General features: G+C 47.1%; 1 protein-coding gene across 8 annotated transcripts in view; it reads right to left on the minus strand.

Annotated features, from left to right (window-relative positions):
• The window catches only part of EXOC6B (exocyst complex component 6B), a 315,683-nt gene that overhangs the window by 164,251 nt on the left and 126,925 nt on the right, over positions 1–24,507 (minus strand). For 6 of the 8 annotated variants that reach the window (XR_010472016.1, XM_065060168.1, XM_065060167.1 and 3 more), the window contains one exon: positions 9,100–9,276. Coding sequence is in view for 7 of the 8 variants with exons in the window: in XM_065060168.1 (XP_064916240.1) it covers positions 9,100–9,276 (177 nt within the window). In the remaining variant the exon portion in view is untranslated. The remainder of the gene's footprint in view (positions 1–9,099; positions 9,277–24,507) is intronic. The other 2 variants (XM_065060170.1, XM_065060174.1) reach the window with 1 other exon arrangement.

Consider the following 24,507-nt stretch of genomic DNA (forward strand, 5'->3'; position numbering starts at 1 on the left):
GGTACACAAGGCTCAGCCAACGCTGCCCAAAGCGCCTGGGGCCAGTGGTCGTCCTGGTCTGAAGCAACGGCCTCAAGCAGGGGAGTGCAGAGGTGCTGGGCTGGAAAGGGAAAACAGGGGATCTTGTTAAATAGCCTCTGGATAATGTGGAACTGGAGCTGTTGAGGAACGTCCTCCACGTAAAGAAACCCAAACCTCGCGCTCCGGAGGTTCTTGGTTAGAGCTGGAACAGTGAAAGAAGCTACAGAGATAGAGTCATCGAATCATTTTGGTTGGAAAAGACCCTTGAGGTCTCATTGAGTCCAACCATAACCCAGCCCTGGCACTGCCCCATGTCCTGAGGACCTCATACCCTCCAGGGATGGTGACTCCAGCACTGCCCTGGGCAGCCTGTTCCAACGCCCCACAGCCATTTGGGGAAGAAATTGTTCCCCACATCCAACCTCAACCTCCCCTGGCGCAACTTGAGGCCGTTTCCTCTGCTCCTGGCGCTTGTTCCTGGGGAGCAGAGCCCGACCCCCCTGGCTCCAAGCTCCTTTCAGGCAGTTCAGAGATCAGAAGGTCTCCCCTCAGCTCCTGTTCTCCAGCTGAACCCCCCAGGTCCCTCAGCCGCTCCCATCACACTTATAGCAGCAACGCACAGCGAGGGAACATCCCATCTGCACATCCAGCATCGCTTCCAGACCCCCAAAAATGTGACCGTCCCAACCTGGTGGTGCAGGGAACACGAGAATAAAGAGTTTTATTGGGGTACGGCACGATCCTGCTCATCAGTCTCACCGGGCTTTCCCTCCGCCCCTTACACCAAGCACCCAAATGCCATTTGAGCGGCTCTGACAGGGAATTTGGCTCGGGAGGGAGGAGGACGGATTCGGAGCGAGGGGCAGGGCTGGCATCACCTGTGAGACCATTTCCACATCGACATCCCCACACAAGGGTCACAGCCGAGCCGAGGGCAGCAGCCGTGCCACGCGGCTCACCAGCACCTCCCGCCTTTTATTAGACTGTATTTGACAATTGCAAACACTAGGCAGCGGTTTTATTGTGTTAACGTCAATTTTATCGTGTCTCCCTGGACATTTATTTTCCATTTGCAGTCTCCCGGGCCTCCTAACGCTCCCTAAATAGCTCCCAAACCGAGATTTCACCTAGTTTGTGGGTACGGCTTTTGCCTCGCTGTATTCCTGCAGCGTTAAGTGTAATTGGTCTCCAGTTGGTAAAACAGTAGAAACCCTTTTGGCTCAGAAATCCCCGATTGCAAAACTGCTGGAGATCACTCAAGCAGACGGGGAAATATCAGCACTCGCTCGACCCAGCCGTCCTGCGGCCAGCACCACGGCGTGGGGAATCTGGACCGGACAGACCCCAGCCCGCCCTGCATCCTTCTAAGGGAGGAGGAATCTGTCATCCCTCCCCATCGGCATCAAAGCAGCCCATGTTTTCCTGCGGATCTGAACCCAGGATCAAAGGGTTTTGCTCCTCTTGGATTCGGGGCGCTACTTGAAAATAGTCCATGGAGGAATATTCCTGATAAAGATTTGTGAAATCAGGATAGAGCCAAAGAACGGAGCTGACTCCCCCAGAGAGGCTCTTTCAAAGCAGGCTGCAACATTTTCACAGTCTCTGATCTTCTGTAAAAGCTTTTAAGCCCACACACACGCTCTCAAAAAATACACTGGGCTGTTCTGCAGAGTTAACATCCCTGGGACACGAATAGGTTTAAAATCTCTAATCTAGGTAGAACACTCAGATACTGAAGCACCAGACCTGGGCGGCCTCAAAGCTTTTTGCTATCAAGCAAAGTGATAGGAACCTGTGCTGGGATTTTATGTAGGGTATAAACCTACAGTATATTTTAACGAAAAGGATAACTCGCTTCTTCCATGTACAGCTGTAGCCCTACAGCAGAAGAAATAATAAACCTATCGTCTGAAATCTTTCCAGACTGACCAATATAGGCCTCTGAATAGACAGAATATATGAAATTATCTCTGCGGTTGGTTTAATATGTTGCATAATTTAGATGTGTCTAATATTTAGATATTCATCTGATATATAGACATATCTAAGAACTCCGGCTTAGCACATCCCCTTCAGCAGTGACTTGGTGTTCTCAGCCCAAGCTGCACCGCCAGCGTTCAAAAAACAAATAAATCTTTTGATTTTTGACACTCGGCAATGAAACGAGAACTAGAGCCGCCCCAACAGCGGGACGGATTGCTCCCCTGACATGTCCCTTCTGCCTAATCTCTTTATTTTTTCCTTTTGATTTGCAGAACAAAGAATTTATTCATCTTGTCCCAAATTTTCCCAGTCTACAAAACACCAGCTTCCCAGCCCTCGATCCCAAAGCCTCACCGCACGATCCCGGTGCTGGGAGCAGGGGCCGACCTGCCAGTCTCTGTAAAATACCAAACCCTCTCTTCTTGCAAGAACATTTCCAGTCAGGTTAAACGCTGACTGTAGGAAATTTAACCCACGGAAGCCAAGCTGACAATGGGAATGTTCGGCTGTAGCTGCCACCGACACAAGGCTGGCCCAGAGTTAAGTTAGATGCTCTGATCTGGCTTTAGCTAATTTGCGATACAATGGCCTGAGTTTCTTGATCCTGGTTAGTTTTTGATGTAAAGACGTGACACAAGCACAGGGACACTTGTCCCTCTTACAGCGAGGGGGAAAAACCCTCCAGGTTCAAACGCTGGGAATATAGCAGAGGTGTTTTCTGAACCATCCTATGGGTCCATTGATTGACGTACGTGATGAGCTGGTGTGGAGGAATGTGAACACACACAACGCTGCACCCACAGTGGCTCGAGCCCAATGGGGGACACTGAGCAGTGGGTCCCTTCGTGTGACACTGCACAAGGCATCCACGTTTTTCCTTCTGCTGAGGGTTGCTCTTCAGGAGGAACCAGCTCAAGCTTCTCTACATTGTACCTTGGAAATAAATGATTTATTTTAGAAGAATTTCTGGAATCCCAGAGTGTCAGGGGTTGAAGGGCCCTGGAAAGCTCATCCAGTGCAATCCCCCCATGGAGCAGGAACACCCAGATGAGGTTACACAGGAAGGTGTCCAGGCGGGTTGGAATGTCTGCAGAGAAGGAGACTCCACAACCTCCCTGGGCAGCCTGGGCCAGGCTCTGCCACCATCACCAGGAACAAGTTTCTTTTTATATCTAAGTGGAACCTCCTGTGTTCCAGTTTGTACCCATTACCCCTTGTCCTGTCACTGGTTGTCACTGAGAAGAGCCTGGCTCCATCCTCCTGACACTCCCCCTTTATATATCTGTAAACATGAATGAGGTCACTCCTCAGTGTCATCTTGTCCAGCTCCAGAGCCCCAGCTCCCTCAGCCTTTCCTCACACGGGAGATGCTCCACTCCCTTCAGCATCTTGGTGGCTGCGCTGGACTCTCTCCAGCAGTTCCCTGTCCTGCTGGAACTGAGGGGCCACAGCTGGACACAAGGGCCTGCAGTGATAGGACAAGGGGTGATGGCTTTAAACTGAAAGAGGGGAGATTTACATGAGATAAAAGGCAGAAATTTTTTAATATGACAGCGGTGAGAGCCTGGTCCAGGTTGGCCAGAGAGGTGGTGGATGAACCATCCCTGGAGACATCCCAGGCCAGGCTGGACGGGGCTCTGAGCAACCTGAGCTGGTGAAGATGTCCCTGCTCATGGCAGGGGGGGCACTGGGGGAGCTGGGAAGGTCCCTTCAACCCAAACTATTCTATGTTTCAACAGCTCACATTGAATCTCTTCGGGTACCAGCAGCCCAGAAGCACTTTATCCCATACGGAATGAACCACAGAATCATTTTGGTTGAAGAGACCCTCAAGACCATAGAGTCCAACTGTTCACCAAAGCACAAAACAAACCCTGCTGTAGATTTGCTACATCTTGTGTGGTCTCAGTGTCCCCTGACCACCCAGCGTGTCCCACGTCTTAACCTCAGGGGAAAAATTGAATGTATCTCTATGGTCAAGAAGATGCTCAAGATATTGTAATACTGGAAGTGGCCAGACAGTCCTGCAGACAAACTGATCTCCCTCTGGCTCGTGTTAGAGACAACAGGCAGACAGCTTTGTCTGGAAACAGAGAGGTTTTCTCCGTGTCCAAGATCTTTCTTGCATAATTACTAGTGGAAGCAAAAAAAAGGTGGAATCTGATGGCATCCAACAAAGCCATTTATCAGGGAAAGTCAAGAGAATTCTCTGGGGTCCCTGCTCTAACTCCCAAAACTTGGTAAGAAATCTATTACATTCACGCAGAGAATTACAACTTATTCCTGCAGCCAGGAACGCCAGCAGCATGACGAATTTTGGCTACACCTCACACCTGCTCACGTCCCGAGTGCCAAACTCCTTCTCCAAGTAGAAAACTGTCTGGAATTTGGTGATTTATTCTTCAAAGACAGTTAAGTGGCCGTTATTCTGAAGTGGGATGTCCCTCCCTAAAACTTCCCCTTCTCCCACAAAGGAGCACCAGGGAGTCCAGTTGGACCCAACCACTTCACAGCCACCTGACCAGTCCTTTTGAGGGACAAGAAGAAATGAGGCACAACGCCGGCGAGCTTGTCCTGCTGCATTCAACGGGATCACAGCAGAAAAGTCACTGAAAATGAGAAGAATCTGGGTGAGCTTTGTAGTTTGCTGGATGCTTTTTACTACAAAGGGAACGGCTGGCGCAAACTCAACAGACTGCGGAGCTACTCACTGTGAAATGCAAATTCTCCTTCTGCAACTTGACGTTCATAAAAACTGGATTTGAGCCTTCTCCCAGTTCACTCTACAGCTGGGCCCGTTCCCTTACTCCGATTAGAATGGGAGCTTCCACCTCGGTGAGGCATCTGCACTTAAGCGGGACAGGTCTGGACCATAATGTCTCCAAACTGGAGAAGGTTAATGGAGCGGAGAACCACATCTCATATTTGTCCTCTTGCATGCGGCCCGCAGAGCCCTCTTATGCTGCTCCAAGGAGAGAATGACCCACACTAGAATACAGGCAACACTATAAGCAAAACCCTTCTGTTCCTCCTTCCCTTCCAAAGCTTTTCCTGTCAATTTTGCTGTGGGGATGTGGGGATGAAGGGATTGCTCCATCACAGGATCTCCAGAACAGTTCACCCAGCCTAGGTGGAGAACTCCATAACACTGCCGGCTGAAGGGCCTCAGATATTTCCTACAACAAAAAGAAATATACATTTACCCCCCTTTTTCCAGCCTATGTACCAGGACCAGGAGCCCTCCTGGCAAAACTTAATCAGAAATAACTAAGACCACCCTGTTCTCAGTGCTGAGCGGGAGGGGGTGCAAGGTGCCCTTCATTCTTCCCTTTCCATATTAAATCAGTCATGACTGGCCATCTTTTCAATAGAAACCTGCAGTTACTGGTTGGCTTTATTGGCTGCGACAGGTCAACAGCAAGAGCTACCAGTGCTGTCTTTGAATGTTTCAGTTCCATTTCTTGACTTGTCTACTTTCTTCTTTACTGACTTTATTCTACCAGGGGCCACCTTTTCTTTCTCCAGGGTTTATTAGCAGTATTCTGGGCTTAGAAGAACAGTGGGCAACAAGTGGGCGCATGTGACTGACCAGATAATCATAAGGAGAAACAGTCACGCCAGAAGATGAAAAGCTAGGAATGAATCCACCAACCATGAAAAACAACTTTGCAGTGGGCCTGTAACTTTAGAGAACCTTTACCAAAGGACCTCCCGTTAACATTTTACAAACTGTACTGGTTTGGGCTGGGCTGGAGTTCCTTTTCATTGCTGTAGACCAACAGTGCTGTGGTCTAGATGTGTGACCAGGATAGTGTTGATACAACAGCAGCAGTTCAGTTATTGCTAAACAGCATTTACACAGCATCAAGACCTTCTCTGTTTCTTTGTCCTCCCAGTAAGAAGAGTGGGGAAGGCAGGAGGCTGGGAGGGGACACAAAGGGATAGCTGGTCCCAAGTGACCAAAGAGATATTCCATATCATGTAACGTCAGGCTCAGCAACAAATCTGGGGGAAAAAGTGTGTTTTTTTTCCAAAGTAGCCACTGCTCAGACACGGGCTGGGCATCGGTCTGCTGGTGGGAGGTGGTGAGTAATTGCCTTGCGTCGTATGGTGGGGCTTTTTTTCCTTTTATTTATTAAATTGTCTTTAAATCAACCCACAAGTTTTCTTGCCTTTGCCCTTCACAAGGTCTCCCTAATTCTTCTTGGAGGTGGGGGGTGAGAAAGCAAGTGGGTGGAGGCTCAGCCACTGGCCAGGATCAACCCACTATACACACATGACACTCCTTCAGATTTAGAAACATAGAATCATAGAATCATTTTGCTTGGAAGACAACCTCAAGATCATCGAGTCCAACTGTTCACCAAACACTGCCAAGGCCACCTCCACCCCATGTCCTGAGAACCTCATGTCCGTCTGTCCAACCCTCCAGGGATGGTGACTCCAGCACTGCCCTGGGCAGCCTGTTCCAATGCCCCACAGCCATTTGGGGAAGAAATTGATCCCCCAATCCAACCTCAACCTCCCCTGGTGCAACTTGAGGCCGTTTCCTCTGCTCCTGGCGCTTGTTCCTGGGGAGCAGAGCCCGACCCCCCTGGCTCCAAGCTCCTTTCAGGCAGTTCAGAGATCAGAAGGTCTCCCCTCAGCTCCTGTTCTCCAGCTGAACCCCCCAGGTCCCTCAGTCGCTCCATCACACTTGTGCTCCAGCCCCTCACCAGCTCCGTTCCCTTCTCTCCACTCGCTCCAGCACCTCAAGGCTTTTCTTGCTGCAAGCGACCCAAACTTTTAACAGCTCTCTTTTCAAACAAGAGATCCATTTGTACTAATAAATTATTTTTTTTTCAAAAAAAGGACACATTGGAGGCAGGAACACGGGGAAGAGCTGAGCTCATCAGTAACCAAAACCCTTCTCCTTCCCGCTTGCCCCCTAAGTAAACACGGGGAACAGGAGGATGAGAGCCCTTCGCTATGGGGCTCCAGAGCGCCCGGCTGAGCCGTGCGGGGGCTCTGCGGCTGCTGCCCCGCCAGGCCCGGTTCATCACCACGGACAGCGGCTGCCGCACCGCCCTGGGCCCTCCGGCCTCGGCCTTTCCTGACACCCCAGCCCCGGCCTCTCTGGCCTCGGCCTTTCCTGACACCCCGGGCCCTCCAGCCTCCGCCTTCCCTGACACCCCAGTCCTGACCCTGGTCCCTCCATGTCCTGCACATTCATTCCCTCCCTCCCAGCCTTTACACACACATAGAGACGGGATTCCATCTGCCTCAAGATGAGTTAATTCCATCCGAACAGCTCAAGAGCTCTCTCCCAACTGCGCTATACAAATTATCATCTTTATGTCCTCCCCTTCTTAATGTTTTCCTTAAGCTTTTCCTTACACCTTTCGAGCCTAATCAAAATTTAATTCGAATGCCCCACACCCCACAAGCACCACCACGTTTTGCGAGAACCCATTTCCACAGCAAGTGAGAGATGTTGAGAGTGAGACAGAACAAGAACTACCAAAGGACCAGATTTTCAATTTTTAACAGGGAAATACCGAAATACATCTATTCAATTCAATGTTTGTTTTCAAAAAAACCCCCATCTCCTTCCCACTCATTTTTCCTTTTATTTAACTTCTGCTCTATTTCCATGTTGATGGAGGAGTAAACGTGCCACCCGGATGGTTTGGGTGCATTGGGAGGGCGCTGGGTCGCACCCTGTGCTTTGGTCCCTGTGAAGCAAGAGGTAATTTCGGTCCCCTGGAAGGGCAGCGGAGATGAAGAGGATTGAACTGTGGGGAAAACGCAGAACACGGGCACAAAACCACTGGAACAACTATTCTAAACTTCAGAAACTTGTTCTTAATCCTCTTCTGGCTTGTCATGGGCTGGCAAGTTTAGAGCAACAAATCCTGCCCGATCCAGTTACAGGTTATGGCTGAAAATATCACTTCTTGACAGACTCTTCAGTAGGGCCTTTCCATTCTTAAAAGGGGCTGATAAGAAAGATGGGGACAGACTTTTGAGCAGGGCCTGTTGCGATAGGACAAGGGGTGATGGTTTTAAACTAAAGGAGGGAGATTCAGGCTGGACATGAGGAAGAAATTGTTGCCCTGAGGGTGATGAGAGCCTGGCCCAGGTTGGCCAGAGAGGTGGTGGATGAACCATCCCTGGAGACATCCCAGGCCAGGCTGGACGGGGCTCTGAGCAACCTGAGCTGGTGAAGATGTCCCTGTCATGGCAGGGGGGGCACTGGATCAGCTTTAAAGGTTCCTTCAACCCAAACCATTCTCTGATTGTGTGACATAAGAGCGGCTTCAGAAGTAAGAGAAGAAACATCCAGCGTGGCAGATGAACTTGCCAAAAGGTCCAAAGCAAGACTGCACGGCAGTAAATGAAGAATACGTCAAATAACTCAACAACTCATAACCTACACTCCAAGTAGGCATCTCCAAGCCGCCTTTCCTGAATCACAAAGGGATGGGGCACTCCTGCATTTCTATGATTCAAGCACCACAAATCCAAGATGTCCCACTACATCACTACCCTCTAGTGTGGGAAGGAAAGAAGAACCAACACCATGAAGGAGGTTATGCTTTGCGGTTAACAAAAAGAACAGAAAGTCGGTCTGAGGAAGCGACAGCAGAAAGGGAGACAAAAAGAAGAGAGCACACCAAGGAGTTAAAATTGCATTTAAAAAGCTTCTGTCCCGATGCAATCCTTTTCAGCACAATGTACGTCTCTGTCGCACAGAAAAGGCCAAGTATCTTGTGCGTTACACAGGAATGTATGGATTTTTAAAGGAAGGGCAGATGCCAAACTGCCTTCCCAAGTAAGCACAGAAGAGCAACTCTTGAGCAGGAGGACAAACGACATGAGTTGTTCAGTTCTCATACAACACTCTGCATCTCTGCTGAGCCTGCTAACAGAACAGGGACAACAATGCGAAATCACCCAACACTGAAACACAACCCACGTTCCACAGCCTGTTCTGCATCTTTAAGACGCGCTGCACGGCAACACGAGAGACTGAGCGAGGTGCAAACACCATTTGAGACGCAACTGATCACCCCCAAACTGCCCAGTCTCCTGGATTTGATATTATACAGTTACCTCTTCATCCTCATCCTCATCTTCAACATCCAGGATACCCGAATCCTGCTCAGACATGGGGCTAGTGTTTTTTACCTCCAGATCTGAGCTTGCGAAGACTTCTTTCTTGGACTTCTTTCCCCCGCTTATCCTGGGATGCTGGGATACAATATTGTCCAGGTTTCTTTGCTGCTGTGCCTAGAAAACACAAGGCAGATTGCACGTTTTATGATAGCATCCTCGCATCTGTTTTGTTTTGTTTTTTTTCAGCCAAAAGACGCAATCGGTCACGAAATACGACAAATGAGGCAAAATAAAACATGCACTTAGTGGAACTTAGAAACGGTATGTTTTTCCTAACCCAGATATTCCAAAGAAACAGAAGATTCATTTCAAAACCATTCCAGGGATTATGCAACAATACAAACAATATTCTGACTCGTCACAAATCAAAACGCCAAACCCATCGCGCTGCCATATTGATCTATTTACAGCACAGATGCAGAAATATTAGCCCATAGGCCATGTGGTGACTGTCACAGGCTGAATTAAAGGACGCACTTAACCGTTGGATTTGTTCCTCTTTTCAACCCATGTCAGCACAAAACATTCCACATCTGGACCCCAGAGGTTCCTGAAAGCATTTCTGTGGTACCCCAGGAGAGCTTAATTGTCCGTCGCTGATGTACAGAATGAGCTGTAAAAGGTATTCGACCAAAATTCGCTCGCTGGGAGAAGCACCACGATTTGGGGAGTGAAACGCACGGACTCAATGGAGCTCCCACAAACCGCTCTTGGTATCTATTGCTGGGGTTTCGGGGTTAGTTTGCAGCGGAGGTCAATGCGTGTGCTGCGCTGCAAAAGCTCACTTGGTTTCCTCATTGTTACTGAGCAGCATATTTGCCAGGAAAAAACGGTTTAGCCCCAATTGTTTAAGAGAGTTGACCGAGAACTGCAAATTGAAGGGGAAGGAGAAGGAGTACGGATGGAACAGACGCTGTTCTTGCCAAATCATGGCCAAAACAAGGGGGAAAAGGCCAAGCCAAGGGATGTGCACGTGGGCTTGTGCTCTGGTGTAACTAACACTCGGAAAACCTGAAATGTGTATGGAAATGCACGCACAGATTTATAGGATCCCTCCTACATTCTTCCATAAACTTTTCATATATGAGAAAGGTGCATGGAAATCATCCAGACGTCTTTCTGAAAGTGTTATTCTAGATGGCGGGTTTCTTTTTTTAAAAAATAATGAGGTTTATATATATATATATTTCAGTTATTAATATAAACTCTTATTTCTAGCAACTACCTGCACAATCTGAAGCAAACCTGGGGACAAACGAGGTGGCGCTTGGGGACCATTCCCTGCCCCACGCCAGAATAGAAAACATATTGTAGATATGGTTGTCAGTGGACTGTGCCAGGAAAACAATGGAGAATTAAAACAAGTGGTGCCTGTTAAATAGATATATAGATATAGATATAGATATAGATATAGATATAGATATAGATATAGATACAGATATAGATATAGATATAGATATATAGATATAGATATAGATATAGAGATAGAGATAGAGATAGAGATAGAGATAGAGATAGATAGAGATAGAGATAGAGATAGAGATAGAGATAGAGATATAATTTTTGCTACCTGAACCACAGGAAGCAGAAAGCTCTATCTAGAGCGCAAACCTTCAAAATTAGTTCCTTTTAAACACTTCAAAGTATTAATGTCATGCAAAAGTAGTTTATGAGCAAGCTTTATTTTGACAGGCTGTCCCTTTCAAATCCCTCCTTGGGAAGAAAGAGCCCAGCAGAGACCTATCGCTCCTGTAGCTTCTAGATCTGAATATTAAACCCCGAGCATAGCATAGATATCCGACCCTGGCAAAATCCACTTGCGTAGGGCAAAGTGCTCTCCACACCGTGCAAAAGCGTCTTCATTGCCAAAAATGGCAATTGTTAGTAAAATTAAATATATATATATATATATATATATATATATACACATATAGGCGACGCTGGACGTGGTTACAGCAGGAACTGGAGCTACACCTCCTAAGACGAGCAGCCCTACTCTATGCCATAGCACAATCTTGACCTCTAGTGGTTGCAAAGCAGTAGTATCCTTGATGTTTACTACAAATGCTCCTACAAGAGAAGTAACGGCGGAGCAAGGGGACTGAAGACCAAGCTTATTAAAAAGCTCTCTTAAGGGATGCGTCTCAGCAATAGGGATTTTTGCAGGAAAGGTCTGTGTGAATGCTGCTGAAGACAAATATTGCTAGAAACGGCAATACTTGAAGCAATGGGGGGAAAAGGGGTGGGTTGTGCATTAGACATCTCACACTTCAGAGGCACAACTCTATAGAAAGGCATTGCAACATCCTCCAAAGAGAATTAGGACTTCAGAAGGACCAAACGCTCACTCCCCTCTTTGAAGCCCACACAACAAAGAGATCCGAGGCTCGATTCCGCTCTCAGATACACCCATTTATGACATAAGTTACTCAACAGAAGCGTAATGAAGTTATAATACTGAATCCGCTGTAAATTACACCAAAAGCAAGCCCAGTGTACTCATTAAAATCTCTCATATTTATGTAATCTTTGTCCCTCTAGAAAGGGAAGAAATCAAAGAATGGGAAAGCACAAAACTTTGGATAAAACGCTGTGCTCGAAACGGATCATTAAACGGGGCGCGGTAAGATCACAGCAGAAAAGTGGTCGTGGGAGAGGAAAAATCTGGGCTCAGAAGCTCATGGGTGCTGCTGCCAGCTCTAAACTTCACTGCTGAAGCCCCAAACACATAAAACTCAGCATTTTAGGCTGAGCATAGAATGAGTCGCACCAGAGGACCTTGTGGACGTGTTCTTAGGAGACACGTTATCTTGCTCCTCCATCTTTCCATCCTTTGGCCGTGGTCACAAGAGCACAGTAGTACGTGACATTATTGGCCAGACACCAATGTTGATAAGATCCAAAGCAAATATTGACAAGACCTGATAAATATTTGTATTGAGAAAACCCCAAAGCCAAGAAAATCCGGCCCTGTAGAAAAAGCCATCGCTCTAGGCCAAGGAGTCCGACAACCAAATCCAAGCAATGTTTTGCATTTTGCACACTTTCAATGCAAATGAACTAAAGTTTAACGAGAGGAGAATTCTGACCTGAGCTAAAGTCCAGGGAGATGGAAAGAAAAGCCCGTCCCACCTCCCGGAGATCCACTAAAAGCAGCCAGAGAGTTGCTCCCAATGCCACAAAACCCCACCAAGAGCAATTTTTACCTTCAGGAAATTCAGGTATAGTGGGGAAGTTCTCAACTAGAAGGTATTTTCCAGAGATTTTCTACCTTGAAGACCAACAGATGGCCCCACAGTGGATGTTATTCCCTCCTCACGGCACAGTGTACGACGGCATGACACGAGGACTCATTGTGACACGAGCAGAGCCCATAACCTACATGTTACGCTGGAACGACGCGACGTACGCTCCAGAAAAAACCCATAATTGCTTTTCCATTACCAGAAGGGCATTTCCCCCCACTCCTGGCAGGAAACAATCTGGACTGAAGTGACCTATAAGTGAGAAATATCAAATTTTCTTTAACATCGGCAGGTTTGGGTGAAGTCACCGAGGTTTCAGTTTCACCCTGAGAGAAAGAAAGAGCTGGGGAGAGGCCCAGAGGAAGCAACGAAGGAGAAATTTGGGCTTAAACCGCCAAGGAACTCCCCGTTCCTACCCCCATCTCGTTACCCCGTGCCTTAAAGGCCGGGGGTGCAGCAGAACAACTCTGCAATATTACTTGACGTCGCACATAAAGGGTGAAAAATGACCTGCGGAGCAGGCACGTTTGGATGTTAACGTTCTGTTTCACATAAAGGCGCCTGTAGGGAGCCCAGTGAAGAGGCACACTTGAGAAACCACATCAAAGACCAGGCGACACTCCAGCGTGCCCCCCAAAAACGGGGGGACCCGGGGCTACGGGGGAGGCCAAAAGCCCTCGAGGGACCAAAAATATATCAAATAAAAAATCCCCTTACCTTTTGGTGTGGTTTACATGAAAGCAAGTGCGTTTCTGTATTATTCTGTAAAATTGCCTCTATTATACAGGACTATCAATCTCCTGACTCCCTGCGTAATATGACGATTAAAAAAAACACCAAAAAAAAAAAGAAACCAAATGTCTGTTCGTAGCTAATGTTACGTTCAGCAATAACACACGAAGCGTTTGGTTCACGTAGCTGAAAGTCGCCTCAAGCACAGCCACTTTCTTCACCCGCACCCCAGGGCAGAAATCCAGCTCCTCTGACTGCACCGTGATTTCCAGGCTGCTGGGTACAAGAAGCAAAGGCAATTTTCCACCTGCGGGTTCAAGTTTAGGTCAGTGACCTACGTTTGCTGGTGTAACCACACCAAGGTTGGACGTCAGGCAAGTCCTGGAGACCTCCATCTCCACAGATGAGAAGCGGGTGGGTTGTGTTGGCTGAATACAATTGGAAGAACCAATCCTTTTTTTACTCTTGTTCCATGAGAAACAGAGAATCAAAGGAATGAGAGGAAAAAGCACTTCTACCTTTACTACATGTTTTCTCCCCCCAGCCATCCACTTCTTGTGTTACCTACACGTTCGCTACCTACACTCTGCCAAATTCTCAGCCTTGTAGGACATGGCTTTGGGGGTTTTCCCATCAAGCCCGTCATACAAGGTCCTAATACAAGTCCTCAATACCTTCCAGTCCATCTGACACGCTTTTGAGCAGCAATTCTACCATCACCACCCATTGCAACTCAACCTTCGCCGCCCATCGCAACTCAACCCTCACCGCCCATCGCAACTCAACCCTCACCGCCCATTGCAACTCAACCTCCAAGACCCATCACAACTCAACTAACCCAGTGCACAGGCCCAACATTCTGCATTGGAAATTAAATGTATTGGCTCAAAAACACTATCAAGAAGTAGTAGTTGAGGTTTTTCAAAGTAACTTGGCTGTGATTAAGCCAACAAAGCCCCAAACCTGCAACCCCAACCTGCAGAGCTAAGATGGGGAATGACATGGAGTAGTAGAGCAAGTAATGGACTCCTCCAGGTTCTGCCTATGGAAGCCATACCCACCAAAAGGGAAAGTTGTTATACCACCTACACAGGGAACAAGCTCCTTTAATAACTCAAATAGCTTTTTATAGGGTTTTTATAACTTTGCCTTGTTTTCGGCATCGGTTTGCCAATGCTGACGGCGAGCGGGTCTCACCTCCCGTCACCCCCACCCACCAGTGAACTGAGAATATTTACTTTTTAGAAGAATCTAATTAGCTTTTTCCTGATGAGATAGTAGATAAGGCACAGAAAAGAAAAGAGAGAGGTTTTCTTATTGAAAGGAATGAAGTATGCTGTGGTTAGCTTCGGTGGTTTTGATTAGTTACTGCACATTTGCTGCCGCGATTGTTTTATAGACCCCTCTAATGGGCTGAGACACAGAACTCTAAAATATCGTTTCCCAATATCCCTAGGAATGGGATACATATTCCTTAAACGATATTACAGAGCAGCAGACTGGCTGCAGGGGATGAAAAAAGCAAGTTAATAACAAATGACAGTAGGGCTGGCCCCCCGCCAAAGGCCCATTTGAAAGTTATAAAATCCCCCTCCGATCAGATAAAAGCCCAGATTATTATTGCAAGGTGTAAACTCAACACACTGACACGGCTTCTGGTTCGAGTTTTAGCAAAAAGCCCGGCGCTTGTCAAGATGATAAGAGCTCTTGCCTATCTGCCTTCTCGGTGTTAACTGGTTATCAGAGCAAACAATTTGTCGGAGGTTTGGCTGACAAAGTTCACCAGCAGCACAGGAAATGAGGCCCAAGAATGCCATTTTTTATATATATATATATATATTTTTTTAAACTCAGTTCCTGGTCATTAAAAAATCCATTTAGAAAAGGAGCGTTTCAACGAGTTTGTTCTACTCGACGCCCTGTTCAACCTCCCACTCCTCCTTCCCAAAACATGACTCTTCCACCCCAGCCCACCCGCTGCTAAACCCCAGCTCACAATATTCATATTCCCAAATACCACGCTTGCTCAAATACCAGTTTTTGGCATTGAGTGTGCAATGGGGAACACGCAATTCTCCCCTTGCTCTTGTTTTCACTCGGTGATTTATCCTCGTCCCCACACTCTTCCTCACCCACAAGACCAGGTCAGTGTTATTTATACCCTCAGGGTTCACTGTAGAAAGTAACTTGGTTAATCCAGCATTTATGTCAAAGCTATTAAACCTCGACTGTTTGTCGGGGAAACTCCTGCAGTTCAGCACTTGGAGAAAGGAATGATCAAGACTAGGAGCCGTAAAAAGAAGTTTATCACATTAACATTGATAAAAAGACTTAAGCAACCAGGTTCAGCTGTACAATAAAAGCCCAAAAGCCATTTTTTAAGCAGTCCTTTATTAAGCCAAGTGTTGATTCATGCTGTGGTGCGATCCAGCCCCAAGAACGAGCTATCTGCAGGCAGGTGTCAAAAGGAGCTCAGTTATGCGATTACAAAGTTTATTTATCACATTTACACGGAGTGGAGAAGCCGAAAATTAGATAAGCGGCCTAAAAGCAGTAGGGGGACGGGTGTTCTACAAGGCATTGCAAACACATTAAAGACCGCGGCCCTGAACTCCACAGCTCAGGTCTTTGTGTAATCAGTCCCAAGCACTTTCTGAGCCAGGCTCAGATAAATAGTTCACTTGCTCCCTCTTAAGCAACTGGATGCATATTCTTTGATTAACTTCTACTAACAATTTAAAATTCCTTTTTAAATGCCGAGCGCCTTCACATGAAATCCCCTGTGATATGCAACGCTACAAATCACCCTCTGATGTTGGGGTTTTTTTTAATGCTGGCTTTTCATACAGCACCGAAGAGGCATCTCCCTCCCTGACGAGACTTAGTTATGACTCAAAGCGCAAGTGGAAACTCCCACACTTTGGTCTGACCTCTCGTTAGCCTAATTGCAACCGACCCAAGCCCTGCCGAGTCAGGGGGAGCAGCGAGGTGATCGCAACCACAACCGGTCACAGGCGAGAGGGTCCAATCTCGCCTTCCCCATCCCGCACTGACTCGCGTGCGCGCACGGTGCAGGACTCATGCACCAGCACTAGTAATTATTTTCTAGAAGAGGGTTTGTTTCAACACGCTCTGTGCCAATCAGGCCACGATGGAGGTAACAGCAGGTTTTTTTCACCGAAACTATTAAAAAGGAAAAATCGACACAAAATGCTTGTTTTCCCAGAGATAAACAACAGAAGAGGATGCGCATGGAGAAGGGAGGGAAGAACTACCTCCACCTGCCCAGAGACCCCCGTCAGCCACAGGGACCAACCAGCGCACAACGTCGCACCAGGGGAGGTTGAGGTTGGATGTGGGAACAATTTCTTCCCCAAAGGGCTGTGGGGCATTGGAACAGGCTGCCCACGGCAGTGCTGGAGTCACCATCCCTGGAGGGTTGGACAGACAGACATCAGGTTCTCAGGACATGGGGCAGGGACAGGGTGGGTTATGGTTGGACTGGGTGATCTTGAGGTTCTCTTCCAACCAAAATGATTCTATGATTCCAGCCCCCAGCACCATTACCCCCAACATGGAAATATTCCCAGCACAATAACCGTAACCTGTAGGAGCTCCAGCAGCAAGTGGCAGCACGTCAACCCTCACCTCGCTTTAAATCATCTTGGGCACCTCTCCAGTTGTTGTCCTACACCTCTGACCCTGCCCAAGGAAGCTGCAACTATCACACCTCTGGCAACTCAGAGTAAAAAGAACTCATGGATTAGATCTCACAAAAGGCTGAAGGCGTGTTGGGCTGTGAAGCTTTTCAGGGTTTGATCTATGGGTAATTCTGGAAAAATAATTAGAGCCTGCTCACAAGTGCTGCTTTGGCTTGGAGACACCACGGCCCGGGGTCTGACACGCCACAGCGCCTCACGCACCAACCGCGGTGAGGAAAATGAAGACTTTGCATAAGCCATTTCCAACATTTCTCAATGGTTCTACTTTAATTTTTCCTTCCCACTGCCTAGAGGGCACAGGCTGTTTAAAGCTACTGGTACAGCAAGGAACACGCTGCCTAACGTCCCCATTTAACTGCAACAAAGGAAGGCTTAAAGGGTTGCCCGCTCAGCCACGATAGAGCAAAGATTTTAGCTCATCGGCGCTTGGGTCTCTACTCCACACTCTACCCACCTTGACCACACTGACCCTCCAAAAGTTACAAGGTGAAAAGAGCGTTAACCCTCATAGCCTCACTAAACCCTTCTCTTCCATGCTCTGTGGGAGTTCCCAAACTGTCGTTTCACACACCCTCTCTCTGGGCTTTGTCAAACATTTTGGAGATAAGTTTCCTTTCAATATTCTACTTTTGTTTCCATTTATTGGTCTGGTTTGGGCTTTTTCAAGATTCTGAGAAAACAGCAATATTAAAAGCACCTATCTTAGATGGCCCTGATTATCCCGGAACACACAGACTCATCTGCATACAAGAAGAAAGCCCTGAGTGATGACTCCTGGGCAAAACATCTTTTGGCATTGCCCCAAGGCAGCTGATAAGTCTTTTAAAGCAGATCTGTGATGATTTACACAGCAGATAGTCTTAGAGTCATAGACAACAAGGTTGGAAGAGACCACAAGGATCATCCAGTAGAGTCAAGTGGTGGAGTCACCATCCCTGGAGGTGTTTAAAAGGCACTGAGATGAGGTTCTTAGGGACATGGTTTAGTGCTAGGGTTGGGTTAGGTTATGGTTGGACTCGATGACCTGAGGGTCTCTCCCAACTGAAATGACTCTATGATTCTATAAACCTTTCTTGGCAAAAGCCTGGTTGGATCCATCTCAGAGGGAGAAACTATCCTTAACTGTACTCACGACAAGCTGAGGTCACAGGTCCCACAGCTGTTTCTCAGCTGCACCGAAGCAGTGGGCAGCCTTCCACCAATGCAAGCGAGGGCACGGATCTGAGCTTCCAACCTCTTCCCATGAGGCAGAATCTGTACTAATAGGCTCTTGGCAATGGCTCAGAGTAATGTCAGCCCAGACACTGGCACCGGTGACTCATCTGAGATGCACCCAAAGGCGCTTTCACAGACTCCTATGGGCACTGAACTCTGTGCCCTAACGACGCAGGGGGTCATGTCAAGATGAGATCTGGGCTAGACGGGCCAGGAATGTTAAGGACAGCAAAGTATCACTCCATTGCTGAGACCTAAGAATATGTTTGATGATCGTATGCCCTCCAGGGATGGTGACTCCAGCACTGCCCTGGGCAGCCTTTTCCAATGCCCCACAGCCCTTTGGGGAAGAAATTGTTCCCACATCCAACCTCAACCTCCCCTGGGCAACTTGAGGCTGTTTCCTCTGCTCCTGGCGCTTGTTCCTGGGGAGCAGAGCCCGACCCCCCTGGCTCCAAGCTCCTTTCAGGCAGTTCAGAGATCAGAAGGTCTCCCCTCAGCTCCTGTTCTCCAGCTGAACCCCCCAGGTCCCTCAGCCGCTCCATCACACTTGTGCTCCAGCCCCTCACCAGCTCCGTTCCCTCTTCTCAACTCTCTTGGGTTATGGAGACGGGCTCTGTAACATCAACCACATCTAAGAAGAACCTGCTGGACTAGAAGATGTCTCGAGAGCCTTACTGTCCTGTTTCCTGTGAGAGAGCAATGTCTCTCGGAGCGGTCAGCATTGTAAGAACAACTTCAGAGCTACGTACCAACGTACCAAAGAGTTACGCAGCAAGACAGGGCAAGGACCACGGCATTTAAAGAATAGACCCAAAAATCTACAGAAACTCCTACTATCTGGTCCCTGTCTCTTGGGGAGCACAGCAGCAGTACTGCCACCTTCAGTAGATTGTTTTTTTTCTAGATTAAAAGAGAGAGAGAAATCCTTTTGGAACAAATATTATTTCATTCTGTTTAGGAATAACCCCTATGGTTTTTTTGATGAGAAACCCACAAAGCAGATGCCAAAAGGGCTGCGCCGCAAAGACTGGCTTTTCTTGTTCAGAACTAAATGGCTTTTTCAAGAATAATCATTTTCTCCGTGATCCATGAGCTCTAGGGTAGTAGCAGAAGAAAGCAGAACATTATTTCATTATTCTGGTTCTAATTAATCAGAGAATTAAATAGTTGCTGCTTCTCTGAACATGTTGACTATAAGGGGTATTTAATCCCCATATGAAAAGTTTCACTGAAAATGACTTTACAGAAGAGCTCCAGTTTCATTTGGCTTCCTTCGCTTCACACAGATTCCTCTGACACTGTGGAATATTCTGTTGATAAACAAGGGGTTTCCGAGCTGTTGGTTCCCCAAGGTTCAGGCTGTTGGGATAAGCCTTGGGGTTCCGGAGAGGTTACAAGAGAGAAGGATGGAGTTACACATCCATCACGCAGTGTTACACTCTAAAACCTGCCCTCCAAACTCCAATGATTATTTTGTGGTCTTTTTTAACATAAAAATGAATTTAGTCAACATATTACATAATTCTTCTCTACCACAGTATGTTCCCAGGATTTTCCTCCCCACATCAATAAGCAGCATTTTGCTTGTATTGCAATTTTCAGCACTGAAACTATAAAGACTGTTAAATACACATAGATAGATCAAATTTTGATCTCGTCTTGCTTATGTAAGTTGAGATAACATTCATCCTTTAAAGCACCAGATGTTATTGTTGAATTAATTAAAATTATGCATTAAAAAATAAATCTGCATTCAGAGTGGCCAAACTTTCAGGATTCAGAACCGGAAAAATCAGGCAAGTCCCGAAAGCTGCGATTTGCTGGACATCATCTGCCCTCTAAAGGCAAATGGGGAAACTGCAGAGAACTTTCCAGCCAAAGTATCAACGTGAAGCGTTACACATCCTCCTGTTTTCTTTTTCGTTACCTCCCTGCCCTCCCTTTCCCAACCAACCCACTGTTCAACCACTCAAGAGGAGCCCAGGCCCAATTTGACCAACATTGACTTGAGCTCAGCCCACACCGTGACCATCCTGGCCTTGTTAAGCTCAAATAAAACTCGGTTCTTGCCCTAATGGAGCCAGGATCTCACCCTTCCATTGCTGAGAGAGATTCGTATCTTCATAATAAGATTCAACCAGACCCCAGGCTGAAGCCCATCGATTTTACTGTTCGATATAATTTTATAAGGCAAACAGCATTGATGTTGCATCATGACCCTACTCATTTGCTAATAATATACATAATGTGTGGCCCAACCACTCAAAAAAATCCTGCCAATGAGTTTTTGACATCGACACTGTAGATGTTTCCATCTTAAACAAGAAGCCAGCAGCAGTGGAATATGGGAGGCTCTTAGAGCTGGTTTTCTACTCCTGGTTCTGTAGGACACAATTTACACGGCCATTCCAATCCCCGGAGCCACCAGCTCATCCACACTGACGGGCCTCAAAACCAACGGGCTCTTTATTTGGAGCCTGTTCCTCTCCATCAAAACGTGCTCATCCCAACTAAAAACCAACAGATGACAAATCACAGCACCACCATTCACTACATCCCAATACGCATCATTTCTTCACGCTATGCATTATTTCATAAACTCCGCTGATAAATTCAGAAAGCGTGATCTCGCGTAAAGCACCTACACAAATCAAATGTGCCTTTCATAGACTAAACATGTTAATACTGCACACTGCAACTTTATGCTGCGATTACTCGCTACTGGTACAACATGGAGCAAAGGAGGAGCCGTGGTTGGACCGCGGCCACGCAGAAGCGACGGCTTGAATCTCAATACAGAAATCTTCCGTAAAAAAATACACTGTTAGCTTGGAAACCTGTAATCTCCCTCGGGGCACCATCGTCACTGCACAGCCATCTCGCTTTTGCAAGGCCAAGTTTTGGGATCTAGGCATCTTCAAAGCTGCTTCTGAGTTCCCTGGGCAAGGATGCTAAATGGGAGCTGGGGTGTTAATATCCTAAAAATTGACATGAACGGCTGTGCTGCCATCAGAGACCTGGACAGGCTGGAGAGCTGGGAGGGGAAACATTTAATGAAACACAACAATGGAAAGTGTGGAGTCTTGAATCTGGGCAGGAACAACCCCAGGTTCCAGTGTAAGTTGGGGAATGACCTGTTAGAGAGCAGTGTAGGGGAAAGGGACCTGGGGGTCCTGGGGACAGCAGGGTGACCATGAGCCAGCACTGGGCCCTTGTGGCCAGGAAGCCAATGGTACCTGGGGTGGGTTAGAAGGGGGTGGTCAGTAGGTCAGAGAGGTTCTCCTGCCCCTCTGCTCTGCCCTGGGGAGACCACACCTGGAATCTTGTGTCCAGTTGTGGCCCCTCAGTTCCAGCAGGACAGGGAACTGCTGCAGAGAGTCCAGCGCAGCCACCAAGATGCTGAAGGGAGTGGAGCATCTCCCGTGTGAGGAAAGGCTGAGGGAGCTGGGGCTCTGGAGCTGGACAAGAGGAGACTGAGGGGTGACTCATTCATGGGGATCAATATGGAAAGGGGGAGTGTCAGGAGGATGGAGCCAGGCTCTTCTCAGTGACAACCAGTGACAGGACAAGGGGTAGTTACATCCTTTCCAATCAGGTTGCTTTTGCTAAGGTACCTTAATAAGGATTACAATAACCCACTACTCCAGATTGGAAATTTTGCCCGAAGTGCCCCGTACAGAAGATGTGATGTAGGACATCAACCCGCGTTGCCTGCAGACACAGCACCAGAAGAGGGGGTTTGGGTTGAATTTCAGCTGAATCCACTGAAGTCGTCACTGGGGTTCATCAAACAGCAGCGCTCCTTGGCGACAACTCCCTTCAGAGCAACATGTGGCACACGAGAGAGGAGCCTGACCTCAGGCACTTTTTGCAAAGCTCTAATTCTGCTTCTCCCCCCTCCAATACAGTTTTTAAGAATATTCCCCAAGTGAACGCCCCATTTCCAGGGCATCCCTTCATAAAGCACTTTATGAGGGTTTAGATGTAAAGACTGAAATGTCAAAGCGTTTCACCATTGCCAGCCTTCCAGCAGCATGGGAGTAATGGTGAGAAACAAAAACTGACAATGAGAAAAAGAAAAGAGGGAAGGAAACACAGATTTAAATTATCTGGAGTAAGAAACTACCATCTCTGCACAAACGAGCTTTAATCCCACGAGCACCGAGCAACTTCCATGAAGCTCTTCTGCACTTTAATGCCCCTTTGACCATTCCTGTGAACTAATCCCTTTAATTTAATCACGCGTCCCGACAACTTGGCGAAGCGATATCAAATGTAACACATGCTGCCAGGAATAACTCCTAATTGAAGGTTCATCCAAAGACACCGATGGGTAGGAACTTGCTGTCACCATTTGATGGATGTAGCAAAGAAATCCTTTCTCAAAAAAACAAATTAAAAATAATACAACAAAAATGCCATTGACGGGGAGAGGAGTCGCGGGATTGATATATTAAGGAGTTTTTCCAGGGTGTTGGAATGAGCAGAGCAAGAGCTACACAGGTCACCAGCTTTTCTTCTGGCCACCAGGTAGAGCATCCGTCCCCCGTTACCATTTAACTCGGAGACTTCAAAATTACAGTCGTATTTTTAAAAGGCCAAAATAAACAGCAGCTTGTACCCCAAAAGAAAAGCAATTAGAAAGTTACCATTGCTCCAGCTTCTCCTCAGTTAAAGTTTTATAACCGTCCAACATGTGGCACTTTGGCGTAAAACCCGGCAGAAGGAAAAGTGCCCTTCCAGAAATGCAGCGACATCTCAGCGCTGGCAACCATGGCCTGGTTCCCATTACCAGCCTTTTTCCATTCCAATTTTACTAGTTAATTTTATAGAAACAAATAAAGGGACCTGCATATTATAAATCTATTAAGGATAAAAAACATAACTCTGAAAAAAAAAATATTAAGAAAGGCACCAGAAAAATCTCCCACCTTCCCTCCAACCCTTGCCAAGTTTCATTTATATGCCTTTTAAAAGAAAACAAGCACCTCTCCGTTGAGCTGGGAGGTCTTCCCTTGGTCCCCAGGAACTGGTGCACGTGTGGCATCGTCGTTCAACCTCAGCAACGTGCAGCTTAATTAACCCATCGCCTTCTGCAGGTAACTAACTCCACCTGCTATTGATAAAAAGGGGGGGGTTTATTGTTTTGGAGTGTATTTTAATCTAAGATGAGGGTGGCAAGGGAAGCTGGAGGACAAAATTCAGTAGGGTTCCCACCATTGTGCGTCCATCTGGAGTTAATGGGGTTGCACCTGCTTTTCACAAGGTGTGAACGTGACCCCCCCAAAAGCGCTGCAGTGAAGGGGGTTCTGCTAATAGGGGGGGGGGGATCTCCACGAGGGACGAGGTTGGGAAACAAAACATAACTTGGTACCACTAGGAACGCATCGGGTTAAGAAGAAAGTCATCAGAAGTCAACGCAATCGGCCATTATTGTTTTCTCTCTACCGAAAGCCCAACCTGAGCTGGGTGAAGATGTCGTTGCAGGGGTTGGACTAGATGGGCTTGGAATGTCCCTTCCAATCCAAACTAGTCTATGTTTTATGATTCTATCTGAGCTACAACCACATCTTCCAATAGCAGGAACCAGCCTGGTTAGAGCTTTGGGCAGAGAACCTGAGCTCAACTCAATTTCTAAGTCACGTCTAGTCTTCTAAACTTCATTTCTTATGGGAAGAAAAGAGGAGAAGATTTTTCTTAGCTCCTGCATATTGCTACAGAAATATTTGTTTCCTTAAAACAGGCCAGGCTGCCACCATCCAAAACTGCCAATTTTTTTACTTTTTTAATGCAATTGGGACAGTTAAGCAAGAAAAATGATGGGAGACAGACCTGCCCAGAGGTCCCAAGGGTGGAAGAAAGGACGAATCACACCTAAAAAGAACCTTTATCTTCCCCCTAGCACAGGACTGGTAGAGCCCACGTTACAACAGCCCCAAGGATTCGCTGCTGCAAATAATCAGAACATTTTCAAGAATCTGGAACCTTCTCGTCCTCCAAATAAATTCCAAACTGTCTTCTTTTCTCCTTCCAAGGAAAGTGGAAAAGAGTTCCTCCCATCTCCCAAACTCTTAATAGTGTTGTTCTTAAAACACTTTGGAGACACTTCAATAGAAATCGCTGAAGAAATATTGAATAGAATTTCATCCTAAAGCCTTGCAGATCATTCAAGGGCCAGATCCACGTCTGCATGCAAGTCCCTGTCTGCTGAATAACTTCTCATTTAAGGTGATGGAGATCTGGGTGCTACATTGGAGACCTCAACAGCATTGTCAGTCTTGCACTACAGAATTTACACACACATCCTCCCTACATATTTAAAAAAAGTAGGTCTGAGCACAGTTGCGAGACGCTGAAAAACAATAAAAACATGCTATTAATGCCTCGCTCAGTATAAGCACACCCCCAATAATTTGCGTTGACTTCGT

The sequence above is a fragment of the Columba livia genome, chromosome 4 (assembly GCF_036013475.1).
Source record: "Columba livia isolate bColLiv1 breed racing homer chromosome 4, bColLiv1.pat.W.v2, whole genome shotgun sequence".
NCBI classification, from domain to species: Eukaryota; Metazoa; Chordata; class Aves; order Columbiformes; family Columbidae; genus Columba; species Columba livia.